Below are 21272 nucleotides of genomic sequence, written 5' to 3' on the forward strand. Positions count from 1 at the left end.
GTTCCCTAGTGTCTCTAATAAAAGGGAGGTGGACCCCACCCGGGCAGTGTTGAGTCAAGGGGTAAAATGATCATTTCAGACCCCCCCTATGAGAGGAACCGCACAACCGTACCGGTCAACAAACCTCAGAGGATAAAGGTCCAATCCAGATTGGGATTGTTTCCGAAGTGCAGGATCTGTACCGGGCAGGAACCGCAGGGGATAAAGATCCAAATGCTGCTTCTCCTACTCACAATAACAATCTGGAACTAAGACCCCAATCACAATAACAATCTGGGACTAAGACCCCAATCCAGATTGGGATTTTTAAAACTACTGTTATGGCTTGCATATCTGGTAAAAGCCAATCTTCTCTTTCATCTACGGTTCATCACAATAGTATAGTTTTCACAAAGGGTGGAACTGAAATTGTACAAGCTTTTCAACTAACTCAGCTGTTCATGTGGAGAATAGAAAATAACTAGGGGTTCCTCTGGTAATCCCCATCTGGAATTCAAACTGTAAACCAACTCAACTGTTCAGGTGGAGCATTGAAATAGCTTGGGGTTCCTCAATGGTAATCCCAATCTGCAATGTTAAACAAGAAAATTGATATGAAAATTCTTCCAATGTCGAAGATCACACAAGGAATTGTACCCCAAAAAAATTTGTTACGAATGGTATTTAAGGTTATCAACGTACTCTGGCATTGTGTACAGGTGATCAATGCTTTTCTTTCATCACTAACTACCAAATAATGTATCTAAAAGGTTTGATGTTGAACCATCAGTTCCACTCGAATCAAAGAAACCAACAGAAGTATTTTCCCTTCTAGTTTTTCGCTCCTCGATAACAGACTCATCTGTTTCTGAGCAGTAGTTTCTTCTCATCTGTTTTATAGGCCTATCAGCAACGACAAACTTGTTACCATCACGTTCTCTCTCAGGGAAGCCCGCCCAAACTGAATACACATAATGTAAGATTAGGACATTTACATGTACAGTATGCAGATTCTCCAATGAACTTGTACCATCACTTCCATAAATACTTATAAAAATGCAGAATTCATGCTGAGTTTCATTTAAATGTACAGTATACAGATTCTCCAATGAACAAAAACTTCTGCAGTAAATATGATGTAGCACTTCTAAACATGAATGTTTTATTCAAGAGGAACTCTTCATAATTTTGACTTTTTCCTTTTTGACAGGTAAAAGTGAAATTTTATTGTGAAATAAAAATGGTAGAGTAAAACAACCGGCCAAAGCCAAGGCTCTTATAAGAAGGCTAGAATAGGGAGAGGTTTAAGAGAATCACTCTGAACTCCCACCCCCATCTAGCCAACTCATCTCCTAAATTGATGCGGTGGTGGTTTATGATTTCCTCGCAAGAGCTCAGGTCGATCTAAAATTTGGGATGGTGATTCGCAACTCACAGCCCCTACTAAAATCAATAAGTGGTCTCCTTAAACAGAAAGCAAAACAAGGGTTTTAGAAGTCTGAAACTGAATCTGCAGTGACGTTATGTTCAGACCTGCAACTGAGGTTTAATCGCATGATAGGAGGGAGTCCGGAGCCAACATAAATCCAGTCCAGATTGGTTTGTTTCATTTTTTTTATTGAAGTGTTTTAATCAAGGAATGATTTCTCCACAAGATGGAGGGTAGATAGAGTTAGTTCTTGAGTCAGTTGGGACTCCTCCAAAGAACCTGCGTAGTGGAGAATCCTACTCTGTTAAGATGTCTTATCTTATTTCAGTTTATTTTATTCAATTAGGGCACTTCCGGCTCAGCCCATCGATTGGTAGTTTAGAGTTCAGTTTTAATTCTGTTTTCTACTATTTTCAGCATTATAAAATGATTGTAAAGACTAGCAGCCTCCACGATGTGATGATGGAATAGAAGTTTGTGTTTTTGAAAGTGAGCTTCTGATCTCCTCTCCCTCCCCTCTCTTCTCTCTTCTCTCTTCTCTCTTCTCTCTTTTCTTCTAAGTTACTGTTCACAGGTATTATTATTCACATCTCGGGAACAGCCCCTTATCTTCTCTCCCTTCTATTATTCTCTCTCTTAAGCCCAAGCAGATCCTTCTTTGATCTACATCAACTTGGTATCAGAGCCGAACCTGAGGCTACATCATGGAGGTTGATCGGTACGATTTACTCCTCTCGATTAGAGATGGTTTCCGTAAATACAAACAGAACTTTGTAATCTCCATACAGAGCTTCTTGATTTGAGGACAGGTTGTTGGAAGCTTGCCAATAATAATAACTGCTTCTATGATAAGGTGTCAAACATTATACGATCTTCAGAAGGTGGATCAGAGGTGGAGAACGAAAGCGACAATCAAACTGAAGTACATGGTCCGATCCAGGGTTGCAATTGAAGAATTGATCGACGGCCCGATTTCAATTGAAACTCCACGGTCAGATTCCAATCAGAGAGATGTTGTTTGCATTGTTTGTCAAGATATCCTGACAGTTGATCATGGGATAATTACCCCAAAAAAGTCGATAATTGTGGATACTGATCAAGTGGTGCTAATCCTCCCCTGCTACAAAACTCAAGGATGAGTTTTTTTTCTAACAAAGAGGGAATAATGCAGAATTGGTTTGGGTTGGTCCATATCTGAATGTGTTTTTCTGGTTCAAACCTGGTTCAATCAATTGGGTCACTTCCAGTGACCAGGTTCAATGAACCAGCGTTGTCTATTCAAGTCGTGGGTCAAGTTTAGCAGTTTAATTTTATTATTCTATTATATTATCTAACTGAAATATAGGGAATACATAAATCCAGTCCAGATTGGTTAGTTTCTTTATTTATTTATTATTAAAGAGTTTGTCAACTATTGATTCTCCACGAGATGGAGAGTAGATAAGGTTCAGATAAAGTTCATTCTTGAATCAGTTGGGGCTCCTCCAAAGAACCTGCGTATTGGGGGAATCCTTCTCTGTAAGATGTCTTCTTCTTTTTTTATTCAGTTAAAACACTTCCACCTCAGCCCATCAATTGGTTGTTTAGAATTCAGTTTTAATTCTATTTTCAGCATTATAAATGATGGTAAAGGCTAGCAGCCTCCATGATGTGATGATGGAATAGAAGTAGTTTTTTTTGAAAGTGGGGTTGTGATCTCCTCTCCCTCCCCTCTTTCACTCTCCTCTCTTTTCTACTAAGTTATTATCCATGGTCCTATTCACGGGTACTGTTCACAGCCCTGGAACAGCCCCTTATCTTCTCTCCCTACTTCTATTATTCTCTCTCCCTCTCTCTTAAGCCCACCATAACAGACCCTTCTTTAATTTACATCACAGAGTTGGGAAGATTTGGGTCGCCCAAGGAAGAGATTCCTAAATCCTAACTTGGACTTATTCTTTGATAAAGATCTTGTTATTGGTACTGTTTTGATCTTTCAAATACAATAGTACATTCAGTGGTATCAGAGAAATGGCAGAGACTAATCCAAGGCTTCAAGATCCACTTGATCCGATGGGTAGGGTGTTGGAGATGTTCCAACAGTTATCTGCAAAGCACCCACTACGTGGAAGGAGATGAAAAAAGAACTGAAGAAGAAATACTCACCACAGACATTCAGAGCTCGACTGCAAGATCAATTAAATTCCCTTCAACAAATTACCACCAAAAGTTCTTCAAAGTTGAAGACAACTTCAAGCCTCCATCAACGAGATTCAGTTTGCAAGTTGAAGATTGCTCGAAATTTTGACACCAACAATGTAAAGGCAAACGCTGAATTCAAATTTACATTGCTGAAGGAAATTGAGAAAGCACTAGTTAAAGAAAATGAGTCTGAAATTGAAGATAAAGCTGAAGTGATCACAGTGAACAATGAAAATAAAGAAGAGACAATGCTTTAAGCTTCAAAGGCGGAAGGTCAACCAGTAGAAGTATCTATTGAAGAGTCTACGTATAAGAGATCAAAGTAGACAAAGCTGAAAAGTGGAAGAGGAAGCAAAGTTGTCAAGGCGTCGCCTAGGCGTCCAGGCGCCTTGGCCTCGCCTTGAATTCTGGTGTCGCCTTGGTCGCCTACGCAACGCCTTGTCGCCTTGTTGGTGTCACCTTGTTTTTAACCCTCTCGACCGCCTTGATTCGCCTAGGCGCCTTAGCAATTATGAGATGAGATAATAGTCGAGAACACTCCACAAGAAATTGTCAATATTAATGATGTTGTTCTTGAAGAGATAGAGCTTGTGCCTCAAGTCTTCGATGAGAATGCTACCAAAATTGAGGACTCTATGGATATGACATTCACACTTGATATTGATCTAGATATTGAGTAAATAGAGTTCGTTATGCCACCATGGTTCTTTAAAGAGAAAGCTCCACACTTTGAAGTTTGAAGACTACATCTTAACATCCTTGAATTGCCATAGTTCTGTTATGGTTTAAAGATGGATGTTCACCATATAAAATTGATTACTCGACTTTGCAAAACTCGAGGTCATGTTTTTTCAAGCCAAAGAGAATTGATGCAGTATCATCAAAGGGGACTTATTTTATTGCAAATAAGCTTTGAGTTGGGTGATGTATGTGTTGGGCCTTTGATCCAATGGGTTTTCATTGCATAGTTCTAAAACTCGCCGAGATCTCGGCAAGATCTTGGAAAACTCGAGAATCTCGACCTGGTCGAGACGAGTTCTCTTACGAGACCCAAATCTGCATGGTTTCGGAACTCGATCGAAATTTCGATGAAACCTCAAAAATCTCGGATATCTCGACCTTCTTAAGAAGAAACTACTCTTTTTTCTTCTCGAACACTATGATGTGGCATTCATAGGTCATGCAAACAGAAGACAATGCACGTTAGTTCCATCGAACCATGAGTGGGCTTGATCCAGCATGTCATAGTTCATATCATTAGACAGTCACAGACTCACAATATTGTATTGTTGGGACATGGGCGACTATGGTGTCTATGACATATGTATTGTTCACCGTACTTGGGTGTCCATTTAATATGCATTGTTCACTCATCACTATACTTTGTAGTTTTTTACTTTAAGTCCTTAACTATTTCTTGAATAATTATTCAATATTATGCGTGTTCATCCATTATTGCATTATTTAATTTTTTTATTTGCCCATTATGTCTCATAGCACTCAAACAATGTGTATACGCAAATATTACATAAGGATTCGACATTTACTACCAACCAAGGGTTCAAATCCAAAGCACAAAATTGGGTGCTTTTTTTTTTATAATTTGAAGATTTAAATATGTTTATTAAGCCTAAAACAAGCTTCTCTTAAAGTTTCAGAGCCACTATGGCCATTTTCCCACCGAAACATCAAACCAAAACCAAAAAAAAATGCATTGTCTCCCCGAGATCTCGAGAATCTCGATCTGGTCGAGACACCTTCTCGAGACGAGTTTTTGAACCTTGTTTCATTGTAATGTGCCACTTTAAGGGGCCTATAATATGGATATAGGCTAGGCATATGGGAATAGTTCAGTTAGTGTCTTTATCTTTTTGTTATTTCAGTTTCCTGTCAGTTTAAGTCATCATATTAGTTAAGGATTGGGTTAGGCCTTTCCTTTTCAATGTCAAAGTCTGTTTTTGAGTTTTTTATATAAGTATGTAAGGGGATCCAGCATGTACACGAATTTTGATTAATGAAAAGCTTTTGCTACTCTTCTTCTCCAATATGAAGAATCCTTGTGTTTGATCATGACTGGTTGGTGTTTGATCCATCCAAACACCTTGCGGTGTGAAGCTTGGGTGTTTTCTATCTTATTTATTCTTCCATCGATTCAAGTAAGTTTATTGTTCTAATTAATTTTCTGCAATTCATCTTCTATTACTAGTTCCAGTAATTAAATTTTGTCAAAGTTGGGATTCATATGCAAGACTTTTTTTTGCATGAATTCTAATTAGGACAATCCAGCCATTAGAATCTGTCCAAATTTGACCAACTGTTCTTCAACCCCAAAGAAGAAGTAGATTCAAGTTTGGTACAGATTAAACCTACCAATATGCACTTGTAGTGAAATCTCTATTCTGCCCCTGTTCCTATATGTTGCTGTTTTACTGTTCTAAAATCTGAATCGATTTGCTGCGAATAATAATCTGTTTTGGCTGATTTTATTACTCTGTGATCAGAATCAAATACTCAATATAATTCTGTTCTCTGATCTTTATTTTGATTGGCCAAATTACTAATTTGCCCTTCTCCTACTACTACTAGGATAGTTCATATTTTCTCATCCAACCTTTGGATCATCCTCAGATTTTCAGCATCTATTCCACCCCCTAAATACTGAACACGATTTGAGTTTCAGCCCCATCTATCCATCTGATTTTGTGTTATCTAATTTCTACCTAACCTGGACTTATTCTTTGATAAAGATCTTGTTATTTGGTACTGTTTTGATCTTTCAAATACAATATTACATTACTATTGAATCAAGAAACAAATCCAAGGAAAAAAAGCACCCACAGGCAAGATGGGGTAATTCCATTACTAATAATATAGAACTTTATTGAAGACAAAGAAGGCACCGAATTTGAAGGGGAAAAAATCTTCTTTAGACGAGGAAGAATCATACAACTCCATTTGGAGAGGTAATCAAATATCTCAGTTATACTTTAGTCCCACTAAGGGAAGTTACTGCAACAATCTTAAATGATAATCACAGACATGACAGAGTCTAAGAAAACCAAAGGCTATCCTCAGAATTCAGAAAACAAGGAACAAAACATTTAGGATTCCCTCTTCTGCAATCAGTGAAAGTAAGTAGATCGAAACAAAACGTTCTTCTTGTAGAGTAAGTCAACCACATTGGGTGAAATGAACCTGTTAGAAGTTGTCGTGAAAGGGGGAGGGAAGTCATGAATTAGCGCTAGAGCTAATTCACGATTTCCCTCTTAGGGGTGTTTTAGTCTTTTGCTGTTTACCCTATTTTTATTTTTAATATATTGAATGTTTTGGGGCAGGCCTTCATACGGCTGTGACTCCCAACTTGTTGCAGCACTTCTTCTTCTCCTCCTCCTCTCTTCTCCTCTCTTTCTCCTTCTTTCTCTTTAATTTCTTCACATGGTATCAAAGCTGGATCGATAGGTACTGGTTCACGACTTCCAGAGATCCATTGTTCTCTTTTGATCAAGGTTTTACAGTGGCTGAAGGTGTTTTCTACAAACCAATCAAGTTGTAGACTATTCAGTCTTTCGTTTGAAGGGGCGCAGCACCCTATGCTGTCTTTGTTTTTTGTTTAGAGACCAGTTCATGATTATATGAAGAACTAGGTCTATTTTTGGATGATTTTGATGAGTTTTTGTGGGACGTGAAGGTTGATGGAGTAAGTGTTTGAAGTCAGCAACATTGGGAGTATTCACGATTTTTTTTTTTTATCGTGATTTTGTGCTTTGAGTTGTGTTATACTTTGGGGGTGATTCTCAATTTTCTTTTAATTGGGATTATTTGATGGATTGTTCTTTGGCTGTCTCTGCTATTTAAATTATCTGAATTAGTAAGAATGGTTGAGACCAAGACTACGGTGACTGAGCTTTCGTCTTCTCATCGTATTACTGATCGCAAGTTACAGGGAATATCAAATTTCCAGCAATGGAAGAAAGTGGTTCGATTGGCTTTGATTGGCTGTGATCAACAGGATCATTTGACAAAATCGAAACCTGTTGATGATACATCATGGGACATTGTCGATGTACGGATTTTGAGCCAGATGCTGAATTCAATGGAAAATCAGATTGCAGACTTGGTGACTCATATTGATACAGTTAAGGAATTATGAGAATATTTGAACATCATGTACTTTGGACAGGACAACCTGTCACGTATATATGATCTTTCCGGGCTGAAACAGTCACCAAGGGCGTGGTTTGGCCGATTTATAGATGTTGTGTTGGAGTTTGGACTGACTCGGTCTAAGAGTGATCACTTGGTGTTTTTCCGACATTCTGATGCAGGGAGGATATTTTTGGTAGTTTATGTAGATGATATTGTTATCACAGGAGATGATTCTTCAGGTATTGAGAGCTTGAAGACGCATTTGGGACAGCAATTTCAGACTAAGGACCTAGGACGTCTGAAATATTTCTTGGGTATTGAGGTAGTTCAATCACGAAAAGGGATTTCACTCTCACAGCGGAAGTATGTTCTTGACTTGCTTTCAGAGACAGGGTTACTGGGAATCTAAACCTTTGGATACTCCTATGGATCCTAATTTGAAACTAACGGCAGATGATGGTGATATCCTTGATGATCCAGAGAAGTATCGAAGACTTATAGGGAAACTCAACTATTTGACTGTGACTAGGCCTGACATCTCCTTTCTTGTCAGTGTACTGAGTCAGTTTATGTCCTCTCCTTGGACGTCTCATTGGGCTGCGGTTATAAGGGTTTTGCGTTATGTCAAGAAAGCTCCAGGGCGTGGTCTTCTATATACTGATCATGGTCATGGGAGGATTGAAGGTTTTACTGATGCTGACTGGGCAGGGTCTCCAATTGATCGAAGATCTACTTCAGGTTACTGTGTGTTTGTTGGAGGAAATCTTGTTTCATGGAAGAGAAAGAAATAGACCGTTGTAGCTCTGTCCAGTGCAGAGTCAGAGTATCGTGCTATGGCACATGGCACTGGTGAGCTGATATGGATTAAACAGTTGATGACAGAACTTGGGTTTAGTGATGATTCTCCTATGTTACTATGGTGTGATAACCAGGCTGCCATTCATATTTCTACTAATCCTGTGTTTCATGAGAGAACGAAACACATTGAGATTGTCTGTCATTTTGTTCGTGAAAAGCTGCAACAAGGGATTATTTCTCCTCGTCATGTTCGAACCGGGGAGCAACTTGCTGATTTGTTTACAGAGACTTTGGGGAGTGTGAGAGTAGATTATATTTGTAACAAGCTGAGCATGATTAACATATATGCTCCAGCTTGAGGGGGAGTGTTAGAAGTTTTCATGAAAGGGGGAGGAAAGTCGTGAATTAGCGCTAGGGGGGGGGGGGGAGAGATTTATACGTTTTATCAGGTTCTATTAGGTTCTGTAAAGAAATTAAAGAGAAAGAAGGAGAAAGAGAGGAGAAGAGAGGAGGAGAGCTAATTCACGATTTCCCTCTTAGGGGTGTTTTAGTCTTTTACTGTTTACCCTATTGTTATTTTTAATATATTGAATGTTTTGGGGCAGGCCTTCATACGGCTGTGACTCCCAACTTGTTGCAGCACTTCTTCTTCTCCTCCTCCTCTCTTCTCCTCTCTTTCTCCTTCTTTCTCTTTAATTTCTTTACAGAACCTAATAGAACCTGATAAAACGTATAAATCTCTCCCCCCCCCCCATGCAAATCCAAGCATCTGCAAGAAGAAGAAGAAGCTCTAAGATTCGGGCCTAGTAGTTGGAGCCTTAGTTTATTTCAGTCCTAGTTATTTTCCATACTTGTTTTTTTTTTTTTCAGTTTAATTGTAATTTAAATTGAACCGGTTCAGACCATGGTTCAATTTAAGTGATTTAATCCTATTGGTTGTTAGGTTTTTATTTTCCTATTTGGTAGATAGGGAATCTTTTAAGTTTTAGCTTTTAATTAAAGTGTCCCACCCCTTCCACGATTTATGTGAGGGGGTGATTTAGATTTGTATTAGGATTTGGGCCTATGGCCATATTATAAATAAATAAATCATGGGAGGCTCCCCCACAATTTTCAGACTTTAAAAAATCGTTTTATGCGTGCTGCCATTGTTGTTGCTGCTTTGCTCCTTTGAGAGTGTTGCCTTGTGAGTAATATCAAGGTGAAGGGATCGGTGGATCTCCAATCGACTCTTTGCGTCTTGTAGACCAAGAGGATCCTCTTCTCATCTTCTTGCATCTTGTAGATCAGGAGACCCTGCATTCTTCAAGCTGCTGCCATTGAAGATATTCAATTACAAGTAATTTACTGTTTCAGCATTCACATTCTTCTTCTAATCCTCTAACCTAAGCCTATAAACCCCCATTATCCCCATCGATCCACATAAACCCCAAACCTTCATTAAGCTGTCCAGCCCAATTCCACCATCAGTTTTGATCCAAAATTCAACCACAGCAACCTTACCTCATTCCCTCCACTCAACTTTAACCTCAAGCCCATCTTAGCTCTTAAACCCTAATCCCCCTCATCTCCATTAAAACCCAAAGCCCAAAAAATCTGTCTAGACCTATCCAGCCATCCAAATCCATCCATATTACAACCGAACCCTCTCCTTACTGCCCCTAGCACTCTACCAAAAGCCCTAGTCCAAATTCCACCTCTAAACCCTAAAACTCATCACACTCATCTTCCCCAAAACCCAAAACCCTAATTTTCTAAATTTTAAATCTTCACTCAAACCTCTGCAAACCTTCATTGTTAGCTTCCTATAAACCTGCCTAGCTTTACTAATAAGCTCCAACCCCATTACCTAAGCCTAACCCTAGTTTTGACCTAATTTCTCAAATCCCAATCGGCCAGTTGTTTGGGAGGTCCTGGTTACTTGGCTCCTAATAGATCACTTATCTATCTAGGACTACATTACCACCCCCCCTCAAATCACCTAATTTTTAAGCATAATAATCTACAAATCTACAAGATATAGCAGAACATCAAAAGAATATTCCGAAGAACAAAAGCACGTTATTTCACGAAAAATGGCTCTCGCAAATGGCAACATTTAATTTAACATATTTTGCAGATGAACTGAAACAAAATTCATGGACCTAGTGCATTTTTTCCTCTTATCATTTCTTTAATTAATGACAATTTCTGAATGAACATACTGAATATATCTAATAGGAACTTCTTAAAAGCATAATAACCTGATCTTGCAATAGTGTAGGCCAGCAGTAGGATAATCCCGACACCAACACCAATTTATAAATGTTGGTCTCACTTACAACAAGAAATGCAGAAAGAGTAGAATGCCTATTCTGTGGCTATAAAGATGGTCAACAACATATATGAAATACTAGGTGCTCTCTGGCACTAAAGATTAAGAGGATTAAGCAATAAGTCTCCAAAAAATGTGCATAAGATAACGAAAAATAGCATCCAGATTCCAGAGTCTATTGAGGTATGGCATCAGATTTTGTCCAGGTTACCTCCAAAATGGTGGAGGATAATGGAAGTTGCTACAGTGACGTTGAGGGATGCGGTACCACATCCATATTGTGGGATGTAAACAAAGAAATCGCATATCTCACATTCCTTGGCGGAAAGGCCGGTCCCCTACCAGAAGTAAAATGAATAAATTGGTATAACTGCAGCAGATGAATATTTATGAATGAAAAAAAAAAAAACCATTTCCAAGAAGAAAGAACCCTCAATGTAAGTACTAATAAAGTACCTCGTTGCCAAGCAGGAAAGCAGTGCTTTTTCTGAAAGGATGCTGATTCACAGCAACAGCTCCATCAGTAATCTCTACACCACAAATATCACAATCTTTCTCCTGAGGTTTCAAATAGTCGATTCAACATACGATTCAATTAGGGTTATGAAATGCCGAGAGAGAAAGGCGACGAGCATTGAAATATTGAAAAATGAGGAAAAGACAAGGAAGAAGAGGACATACCAGACCTTAAGGTAAACGCGAGCTTCGGAGAGGGAGTGAAAATGACGGAAGCGGAGATGAGAAGTAGAGCCATGGCTCCCGAAGGCATTGAAGTCTCGGCGGCCCACAAGTATCAACTCCGACACCCCGAATGCCGTCGCGCTTCGAGCCATTGTTCCCACGTTGTGTCTCTTCGCTATGTTGTGCACGACCACCCTGCTCTCCCATCTTGCCGCCATCTTGCCCGATACTCACAACCCTCACTTGAGAAGCCGGTGTTGATGGTTGACTGGTCCGTGCAACGGCTCGGTGGAGGAGAGCATAAATTAACCAAAAAAAAAAAGAGGAAAAAAACACTGTGGAGGAGAGCATACAAAAATACAAAGACGTCGACAGCAGGGTTCGAACCTGCGCGGGCGTAGCCCAACAGATTTCAAGTCTGTCTCCTTAACCACTCGGACATATCGACAAGTTGTTACTTAGGGTTTATAGTAAATATTTGTTCAAATAAACCATTAAGTCAAATGACTCGAGGTACCCATTTTTACCTTCTTTTTTCTTAGCCAAGGAATGGTCTAACATTCTAAGAGCTTATTATAATGACCTCAAGGGGTGTTTGTTTGAATAATGCAAATATAATTTAAAAAAAATTCATCATGCAAGAGGACCCACTTCAATCTTTATTCTAACTAAATCGAAAATAAAAATAAAACAGCTCTAGTTTGGTACCACTAAACTCAGCATTAACCATCTAAATGGTAAATGGGAGTAGTTATATGATTCTTTTTTCTCTAATCAGATTTATTCAAAAGATATAGTTGTTATTAGTCCTAAGTTATGCATGTATTTTCTTACCACTTTTTCTAGAGTCATATTTTGACTCTTTTAGCTCCTCCAATTTGGATCAAATTATCCCTCCATACTAGCATTCAAACGCTGCTATTACACATGTTCATGCTACACCAAACAACTTTCTCACAATATCGGAACTACTCCTACATTAGCTTTCATTTATTCATTACTTATATTATGTTTTTCAATATCTCATCGTCTTTATTTCAGTTACACTAAATTTGTTTATATTTTGTTCTTTTACTGCCTAACATTCAGCTTCATACATTATACATCATTATTGGTCGTGAAATTGTCCTATAAATTTTTCATTTGAGTTTTGAAGGAATACATCTATCACACAACACTTCGTACACATCCCTCCACCTCTTCCATCATATTCTAATTATATGTGCAACAGTATCCCCTATTTCTCTTTCTTTATTTATGATTGAACTTAAGTACCTCTTACCCACCAAAACAAAAATCTGGATACCTAAAATTTTCATTCTTCACTATCTCTCTATCATCGATTCATTATCTCACTTTTGATCCTATTGTTACTAAAATTGCACGCTACATAATCTATTTGTATTATACTTGTCTTAAAACCTTTTGATTCCAAAGTTTATCTTCATAATTCCAATTTTGCACTTATTCTGTTTATGTTTTATCCATCAAAACAACATGATTACTAAAAACCATACACATAGGGATATTGATTTTGAAAGCATTTAGTCTATTCATCTATGATTAGTGCAAACACATACATGCTTGCGGTAGAATCTTAATGCCATCCAATTGTGATCGAAAATTTACTATCCTCCTCCCCTACCCTTCAACAATTCTTACACTAGTCACCACCACTATACATACCTCTAACCATATCCACATATTTCCTCAAAGTGCTTTTCTTTTTCAAACCTTTGCCAAATTAACTATATGGAGACTCTATTTAATCTTTTTATGAAGGTAATTAAACAATTCTAGTTTAGTATTTATTAGAATTTTGAGGTGGATTCCTTTAACAATTATATGTTATCGTATTGCTTCATTAAAAAGAGAGAGAGAGATATTTCCCTCTCTCTCTCTCTCTCTCTCTCTCTCTCTTAAAACTCACCCATAATGGACCATAAGGGTTTCAAGTTTGCTCTAAGCCTCAAGATAGGCATATTTAGTTTTTAAAGCATCGCTTCTATTGTTGAGTACCTCATTTTAGTCTTCTCTAAAACCATAGAAGAACATAAAAATCATTTATTAATTATCGTCGAAATATTTCAAAAACATGGAATAATCCTTAGTCCAAAAAAGATTAAAGTCGAACAAACTTCAATAGAATTTCTAGGATTAATTCTAACACAAGATGGAATCCAATTACAAAGTCACATCCTTCTTAAAATCAAGGATTTTCTTGAACATATTCAAGATAAAAAAACAATTACAAAGATTTTTAGGAATATTAAATTATGGTAGAAATTTTATCAAAAATCTTTCTAAAAAAGAAAAACCATTACAAGAAAAATTGAAAAACAATCAACCTTTTACTTGGACTGATTCTGATATTAACTTGGTCAAATCTATTAAATTTGATATCACAGATTTACCACCCATATATTTTCCTAAATCAGGCAACTATATGATACTTGAAACAGATGCTTCTAATGAATATTGGGGAGCTGTTTTAAAATGTAAACCGCGTAAAAATTTTAAACAAGAAGAAGTTTGCGAATACAATTCTGAAAAATTTAAACCTAATGAAATAAAATATATAATTTATGAAAAATAATTATTAGCCATAAAAAATGGAATAAAAATTTTTAAAATATATTTAGCTTCTGAAATTTTTTTAATCAGAACAGATAACCAAGCTGTTAAAGATTTGTTAAAAGCTAAAAAATATAAAGAAAATTCAAGAAGAGTAAATTGGAATAATTACATTTGTCAATTTCTTTTTGAAATTGAGTTTATCAAAGGAACTAATAATACTTTTGCTGATTTTCTTAGCAGGGAACATAATACATCCAGCTATGGCAAACATGCCACCTGACAAAGGAAAGGACAAAGGCAAACAACCTTGGATCCAATCGAAAAAGAATAAAAAAGAGCAATTACCATTTGTGCCATTTAACTCTGGATGAGGTGTCATAATCAATGACTCAACTCCACAACAAGCATTCACAAGTAACCAACCTGGATTTTCTTTTGAGTCACAGCCAATGACTCATACACCTGTTTCCTAGATCCAATATGCCCAAAATCCCTAGTCAAACTATTGGCATGATATTTCCTATCTTGAAGCATTATAAATATAGAACAAATTGAGCATTCAAAGACAGAGAAATACTACACCTAACACTCTTCCATTCACTGAAACTCAACCAATTTCAGATTTCTTTAACCCTAATCTTCCTAGTGAAATTTACAAAGAAATCAATGGAGCTTGGAAGGCACATGTTACCGAATAGAAAAAACTATTTCGCAAACATCTCATTCAACTTTTAACAAAATTATCAAATCATTTCAAAAAAGATCTTGATTTTTAAAATTTTATTCTCAAAATTGTTAAACAAACAAATTGGGACGATAACTTTACTTTTGAGAAAATAAATAATTTTCTTGAAATCTCCAAATTTTTTGATGAAGACACATTTTCTCAAAACCGTGAGTTTTATCGGATTAAAAGAATTTGTCTGTATGAAAAGTACAAACAACTCTTTCCTTCCGAACTTTTTTCTCAAATTGCATATTACTGCGAAAAAGAGCAATATGTAAAATTTAATAATGTTTTAACAAATTATTATAAAAACATGTTTGAAAATCAATTCAAGCATCTCCGAATTATCTTTTATATCCAAGAAAATGACCCTTGGGATATTAATTCTATTGAATGGGGTTTAGTTAGCAGACTTGTCCTCATTCCTAATAGCCATCTCTTAAAAGAATTTCCTATGATGATCAAAACCATGCTCTACCATGCCACAAAAAATAGGAGAATTCAAAATTATATTGTCTTGGATATTTTTAGAACTCTTGGATGAATACAGAGAGATAAATTCTTTCAACCATATCAATTTTGGATCCTGAGACGTGCCAATGAAAATGATTTTGTTGGTCCTCCAAAGATTGAAGAAGATAGGGCATTACAGCTTGCATGACAAGTTTGCCCAGAATCAATGTATAGAGGATCTCTTATAGAACTACATGAAGCTACACAACTATGGAGATATACTACCACCAGAATCACTGATGACAGACCAATTTTTTGTTCCAATCTGAAGATTGATTATATGTTTACCGATGAACAAATCCAAGAAACAGATAATCTAATCACTAACTGTCTAAATCTAAATAATTTAGATATTCCTTATGACCTTCTTCTAGAAGCAGAAGAACTCATTGAGGCAGAGAGGATACTTGTTGAAGAACAACAAGGATTTGACTACTCGTCCACCGACAGTGACGGCAGTGTGATTCAACATAACATTGATAGTATGGCAGAACCATAATTCTAGTGCTAACACCACAAAGGAATCTATTTTTTGAAAAAAGAATCTACTTTTTGAAAAAGCAAATGCTCAGGATGACTGCATGTGATAAGATTCGATCTTATCTTCCAGCACACGAAGAGCCGTTTGACCACCGATAGAATTCACTGTTCATCTAGCGGATTTAATAACCAGTTGGAGTCCGATGCCTATTTAAAAAGCATACCAAGACCTGGAAGAGGCACTTCGAACTTGGCTTCATAGCTTGCCTTCTTATTTTCTGCTTTCTACTTTGTATTTCTGGTTTGTATTTTACCTTTTTTCCTGATGAATGTGTTTGGTATCAGAGCAAGGAACAACCCTCTCTTGTAATCTTGCTACTCTATTCAGAGAGCTTAGAGGAACAGTTATACTGTTGTCTGATCTATCTTTAGAGGGAACGCATACAGTTATAATCAAGGATTTCTTTTAGGTATTTGCAAACTCTTCTAGTTATTTCTATCTCTCTTCACTTTCTCTATACAAAGGTCTTGAGATAAACCCATATATCTTTGGGAAGTTGATTTTGTCAGCATAAAACCATCGATCTATTGGCAGCTTACGATAGTTCCTTCTACAACCAAAGATGGTTTTATGTACTGACTCAAGATTTTTATAGAGGCAGTTGATTGTTTTGTTTCTTCTAGAGGAATAGTTGATAAATCCTTATATGATCATAGCTTACATATAGTAAAAAATAACAAAAATATATATTTTGCTTGTAATGCTATTAATATGCTGATAGATATTACAACTACTTATTTTAAAAGTATTGATAAGAAAAATTAATAAATTAGACTCCAATATTAAATCTATTGGATCTATTATTGATCTAGACCTAAAAGAGCAAACCAAAGCTCAAATGCAAACTTTGTCCGATCAACTATCGGTCTTTGTTGGTGAATATGTTTTCCCAAATAATGTTCATCGTACTAATTTATTTTATGAAAACACCATAAACGTTTTTGAAGAAGATACTTCAAGTAATTTATTTGAAGAATCTGATTTTAATCCATTAAAAGAAATAATGGATTACTGGAAAAAACGTTTCATAGATGAAAATGACCCGGATGAGAAAAATAAACTCTTATCCATGATGCAAAAACTCTACTCTGAACATGAAACCATGTTCAGCTTACATGAATATCAGATTTTTTCTGACGAATTAGATACTGAAACAATTCAGGCTGAGACGGATGAATCTGAATCCAGCTCAACTTCAGAAGATGAACAAGACCCATACCCCAAAAGAAAAAGAAAGGTTGATTCTTCTGATCATCTAAACCAAGATGACCTATTTAGACCACAAATGGGATTACGATCTGATTTTGGTCATAACCTATCTGAAGAAGTAAAACATACTTCTGAAGACGAGCCTATCCCAACTACACAGAGAAGGGATGATCTTAACAAACAACATGTAGCCTCAGGAGGAACATATTTAGATTTAACTCACATTGCTTATAAACACTATGAGCAAACAATTAATCTCTAGCTCTCGTCATAACAAATTACAAATCAACATGGGCTAAAGAAAAGTTTATAGATTATATAGCTGGAACCATTCAGGGAGATGTTTTATAATTCATCAGGAAATGGGAAGACTCTGACGAAGGTAAAGTTGAAAAAGCAGCTTTACTGGGAGACTTATTAACCCCTGAAAAATACTTCATAATATTACTGCTTTAATTAAAAGAGAATTTTGTGGAACAACCTCACAAAATACTTTTATAGAAGATATAAATTATATACTATCAAAATTAAAACTATGTAGTATGGTTGAATTTGATTCTTTTGCTAAAATATATCAAAAGAATTATCATCTTCTCGACTCAAAACAATCAAAATTTTGGTTCGATCAATTTTTCTACAAATTAGTACCTCCTTGGGATAAAATATGTCATTCCTCATATCCTAAATATTGTACTGAAATAGGAAGTACTGATACCTTAGGAAATAGAATAAATTTTGTTCATAGGTTATTAATTACTCATTGTCTAGAAGCAAAGGCTACTAAGCAAATCAAAAAGAAGCTTACACCTATACTGTGTAACTCTTTTCTTAAAGACAATTGGAAATTTGGTTGCAAACCCATTCCTCATAAATCAGTTAAACCTTTTAACAAAAATAGGTTTAAAAAATTTAGATGGACTAGATATAATAAAAACATGCCTTAACCACATTATCATAAGAGACAGATTTGTTAAAAAAAAGAATACTAACAAAAAAGCTACTACTCCTAAAAAAGGATGTAAGTGTTATATTTGTCAAGAACTAAGACATTAAGCAAACTCTTGCCAAACAAGGGAAAAGGGGCACGTAAAATGGTTAAATTTATAGAAGAAAATGATTAGGAAGTCTGTTATGAAAATGACATTTCAGATTTTGAAAATGTTTTATTTTCTATAAATAGTGAAACTGATTCTGACTCAGAAGATGAGTTAATTTTCATGCTGAATGAAGAGTCAAATCAAGTTTTAACTTCTTCCGAAAAAACTGAAGAAACAGAAGTATTCAAATCAGTACCTGAACAAGAAATGAATACTATTCCTTTATCTAATCTAGTACATGAAGATCTTGTTTTTCATTTAAATACTTTTCAAAAGCAAAAAATGATTAAAAAATAAGATATCTATAAACTTTCTAAGTTAAACTTCTGGTCAAAAAGATATATTGATCAAACTAGTGGAAATACTACAGCTAAAGCAACAGATGATGCCAATTTAGAAATTCCTATATTTAATAAAGAAAAAATTTTAAAATTATGTAAAAAACATCCTCAAATAAAATATATACATATAGGAGTTATTCAGATTGAAATAACAGTTTTATTTTGATAAGAAATAGATACTCCTATATTAATGGTTGTTTTAGACAAACGGCTCATTGAAGATCCGGTTTCTGCCCTAATTGGGGGTATGGAATCAAATCTTGTTGTAGGAACGGTTTGGTGTAGAATAAAACCAAATTATTTCATATCGGTTACAGATCCTAATATCGAGGAATCTGTTGTTTTAATAATTAAAACTCAAGGAATAGGTATGAAATCAAAAAATCATAACATTTTCATCGGTTGAAAATCCTGACATGAGTTAACAAATGTTACACAAACTTCTATATACCCAATTGATAAAAGAATTGTTGAAATCTTTGAACCAAAATCATTTGACACACAGATTCAACCAAGGCTTATTAATTGGACAGACTTAAGATTGCCAAAACAATGGCTTATAAAAGATATAATACCACCTTGGAGATCTTTAGAATACCACACCATGGATATTCAAGCTTCAGGAGGAAATCTTTATTGTAATAGAAGAGATAAAAAGTCTCTAACTAGAACCTTATCCGAATGAATAAATAAAGATCCAGTAAATATTGTCGGATATAAATTAGGTAAAATACCACTATACTCAGGGCAATCTAGTAACTCTTCAAATATTAATAATGTTGAGAAAATCAAAACATTAATTAGGTTTAAACAAGTAATTATAGATAATGAAGAACGTATTTTTTCTGCTCATCAGGGACAAAAGAGACATACATATGTCATTGCTTTCTTTGATTTTTTAAAATATAAATCATATAAATTGGATGTCCTAATTGATACAGGAGCAACAATATACTGCTGTAGATGGAATGCTATTCCAATGGAAAAATGGGTAAAGTTAGATAAACCCATTAGCACTATAGGGGTTTCTGAAAAACCAACAACAATTATATATAAAGCTAGTAATATTCCTATTATTCTAGAAAAATAAGAATTTTTAATTCCAAAAATTCTATGTTTTCCTTTTATGCATGGAAATCTTATTCTAGGAAATAATTTCATACAAGATTATTTACCTGTTACAATAAATACTAATTCTGTTTCTTTAACCTCAAAGAAAACAATTATAGATATTCCCCTAAATCAGGATCATAAATATCGTTGTGACACAGGATTTACACCAACTCTTGCTGTTCATCAAATTTGCCAGATCAATGAACAACATTGGCTTTTTCCAAAATTAAAAGAAAATTTTGATGAAAATCCTTTAAAATTATGGGCAAAGAGCCCTAGATTTTGTTCTCTCAAACTTAATAATCCTAATAAAGTCATCAGGATTAATCATCTACTTTATGTCAAACAAGATATTGAAGAATTCGATTTTCAATTAAAAGAACTCTTATCCAAAAGACTGATTGAAGAAACAACAAGTCCACACTCAAGTCCAGCTTTTATGGTAAGAAACCATGCTGAGATTAAGAGAGGTAATAAGGCAGGGATGATAATCAACTATCGTGCTTTGAATCAACATTTAATTTTTTATGGATACTTTATCTCTAAAAAAGATGTTCTAATAGATAAAATAAGAGATGCAATTTTTTTTAGCAAATTTGACTGTAAATCTGGATTTTGACGGATAAAGTTAACTGATGAGTCAAAACCATTGACTGCATTCAGTGTACCATATTATAAGCATTACCAATGGACTGTTATGCCATTTTGGATTATGGAATGCTCCACAAATCTTTCAAAGATGGATGGATAGTTTGTTTAGCCATCTAAAATTTTGTGTTGTTTACATAGATGATATTTTAGTCTTCTCTAAAACCATGGAGGAACATAAAAATCATTTATTAATTATCGCCGATATATTTCAAAGGAGATTGAGTATATGTTTACCGATGAACAAAGTTTATAGATTATATAGCTGGAACCATTCAGGGAGAAGTCTTCCCATTTCCTGATGAATTGTAAGACATCTCCCTGAATGGTTCCAGCTATATAATCTATAAACTTTGTTCATCGGTAAACATATAATCAATCTCATTTCATGTTCCTAAAAGGAAATATGACACAGCTTAATCTTTTAGCAAATGCATCTTCATTTGTGAGTGAACCTAATATGGATCGTTTGAAGATCCCCATCTCTTGTATGGGTGTATCATGTCTCTGAATTGGCAATTCTACACCCTAACAATGGATTGACCACTTTAGACAAATCCAGATTGGAGTTCTCTGAGCTGACCATCTGAATAGACCCACAACTTCAAAGAACAAAAAGGAAAGGACTATGGATCTTGGGCAACTACAGTAGGTTTTTCTGTTTCAATCAGCAATAACTTATTACTCATGGAACTCTTGACTATGAGCATTTGGTATTTTGGATAATTCATTTCCACTTAACAGATGCGGTTTTGGGAACTCTTAAGGGCAACATATTGGAAAGTAGTATTCGATACAGTCAGCCCAGCCAGAATCGACGTAAACCCTAGAAATCAAGTATGAATTGGCAACTGAATTGGCCAACGACAGTTAAAAGAGATCCACCCAATTCTTAAAGTTTCTTATTATCCTACCTCTCCCCTACAAAAGATTAGGAGATCATCAACAGAGTGTAGACAAGAAACAGGTGAAACTGAA

The 21272-nt window shown here is 35.6% G+C and overlaps 2 protein-coding genes and 1 non-coding gene across 3 annotated transcripts in view; all 3 read right to left on the reverse strand.

The window, feature by feature from the left end:
- Positions 1–677: 677 nt before the first annotated feature.
- Positions 678–11767, reverse strand: LOC122669740 (uncharacterized tRNA/rRNA methyltransferase slr0955). Its single transcript, XM_043866581.1, has 4 exons — positions 11534–11767; positions 11304–11405; positions 11059–11185; positions 678–940 (listed from the first exon to the last, which is right to left on the reverse strand). Exons 1-4 carry the CDS (start codon positions 11744–11746, stop codon positions 723–725), a joined length of 660 nt encoding a protein of 219 aa, XP_043722516.1. The 5' UTR covers positions 11747–11767; the 3' UTR covers positions 678–722.
- A 127-nt stretch (positions 11768–11894) lies between these two features.
- Positions 11895–11976, reverse strand: TRNAS-UGA. The gene has a single exon. It is a non-coding gene; the product is annotated as a tRNA-Ser (tRNA).
- An 8151-nt stretch (positions 11977–20127) lies between these two features.
- The window catches only part of LOC122667024 (piezo-type mechanosensitive ion channel homolog), a 143300-nt gene continuing 142155 nt past the window's right edge, over positions 20128–21272 (reverse strand). Inside the window, exon 23 of the transcript XR_006333747.1 lies at positions 20128–20141. The gene's annotated coding sequence lies outside the window, so the exon portion shown is untranslated. The remainder of the gene's footprint in view (positions 20142–21272) is intronic.

Source organism: Telopea speciosissima, chromosome 7 (genome assembly GCF_018873765.1).
Source record: "Telopea speciosissima isolate NSW1024214 ecotype Mountain lineage chromosome 7, Tspe_v1, whole genome shotgun sequence".
Classification (NCBI taxonomy): domain Eukaryota; kingdom Viridiplantae; phylum Streptophyta; class Magnoliopsida; order Proteales; family Proteaceae; genus Telopea; species Telopea speciosissima.

Bases quoted from the DNA above. Each gene is read 5' to 3' on its own strand.
- LOC122669740 (XM_043866581.1), bottom strand. From the start codon at position 11,746: ATGGCGGCAAGATGGGAGAGCAGGGTGGTCGTGCACAACATAGCGAAG. The intron at 11,406-11,533 runs GTCTGGTATGTC...TTGAAACCTCAG, and splicing joins AAGCTCGCGTTTACCTTAAG to GAGAAAGATTGTGATATTTG. The intron at 941-11,058 runs GTAACCTGGACA...ATGTGTATTCAG, and splicing joins TATCCTCCACCATTTTGGAG to TTTGGGCGGGCTTCCCTGAG.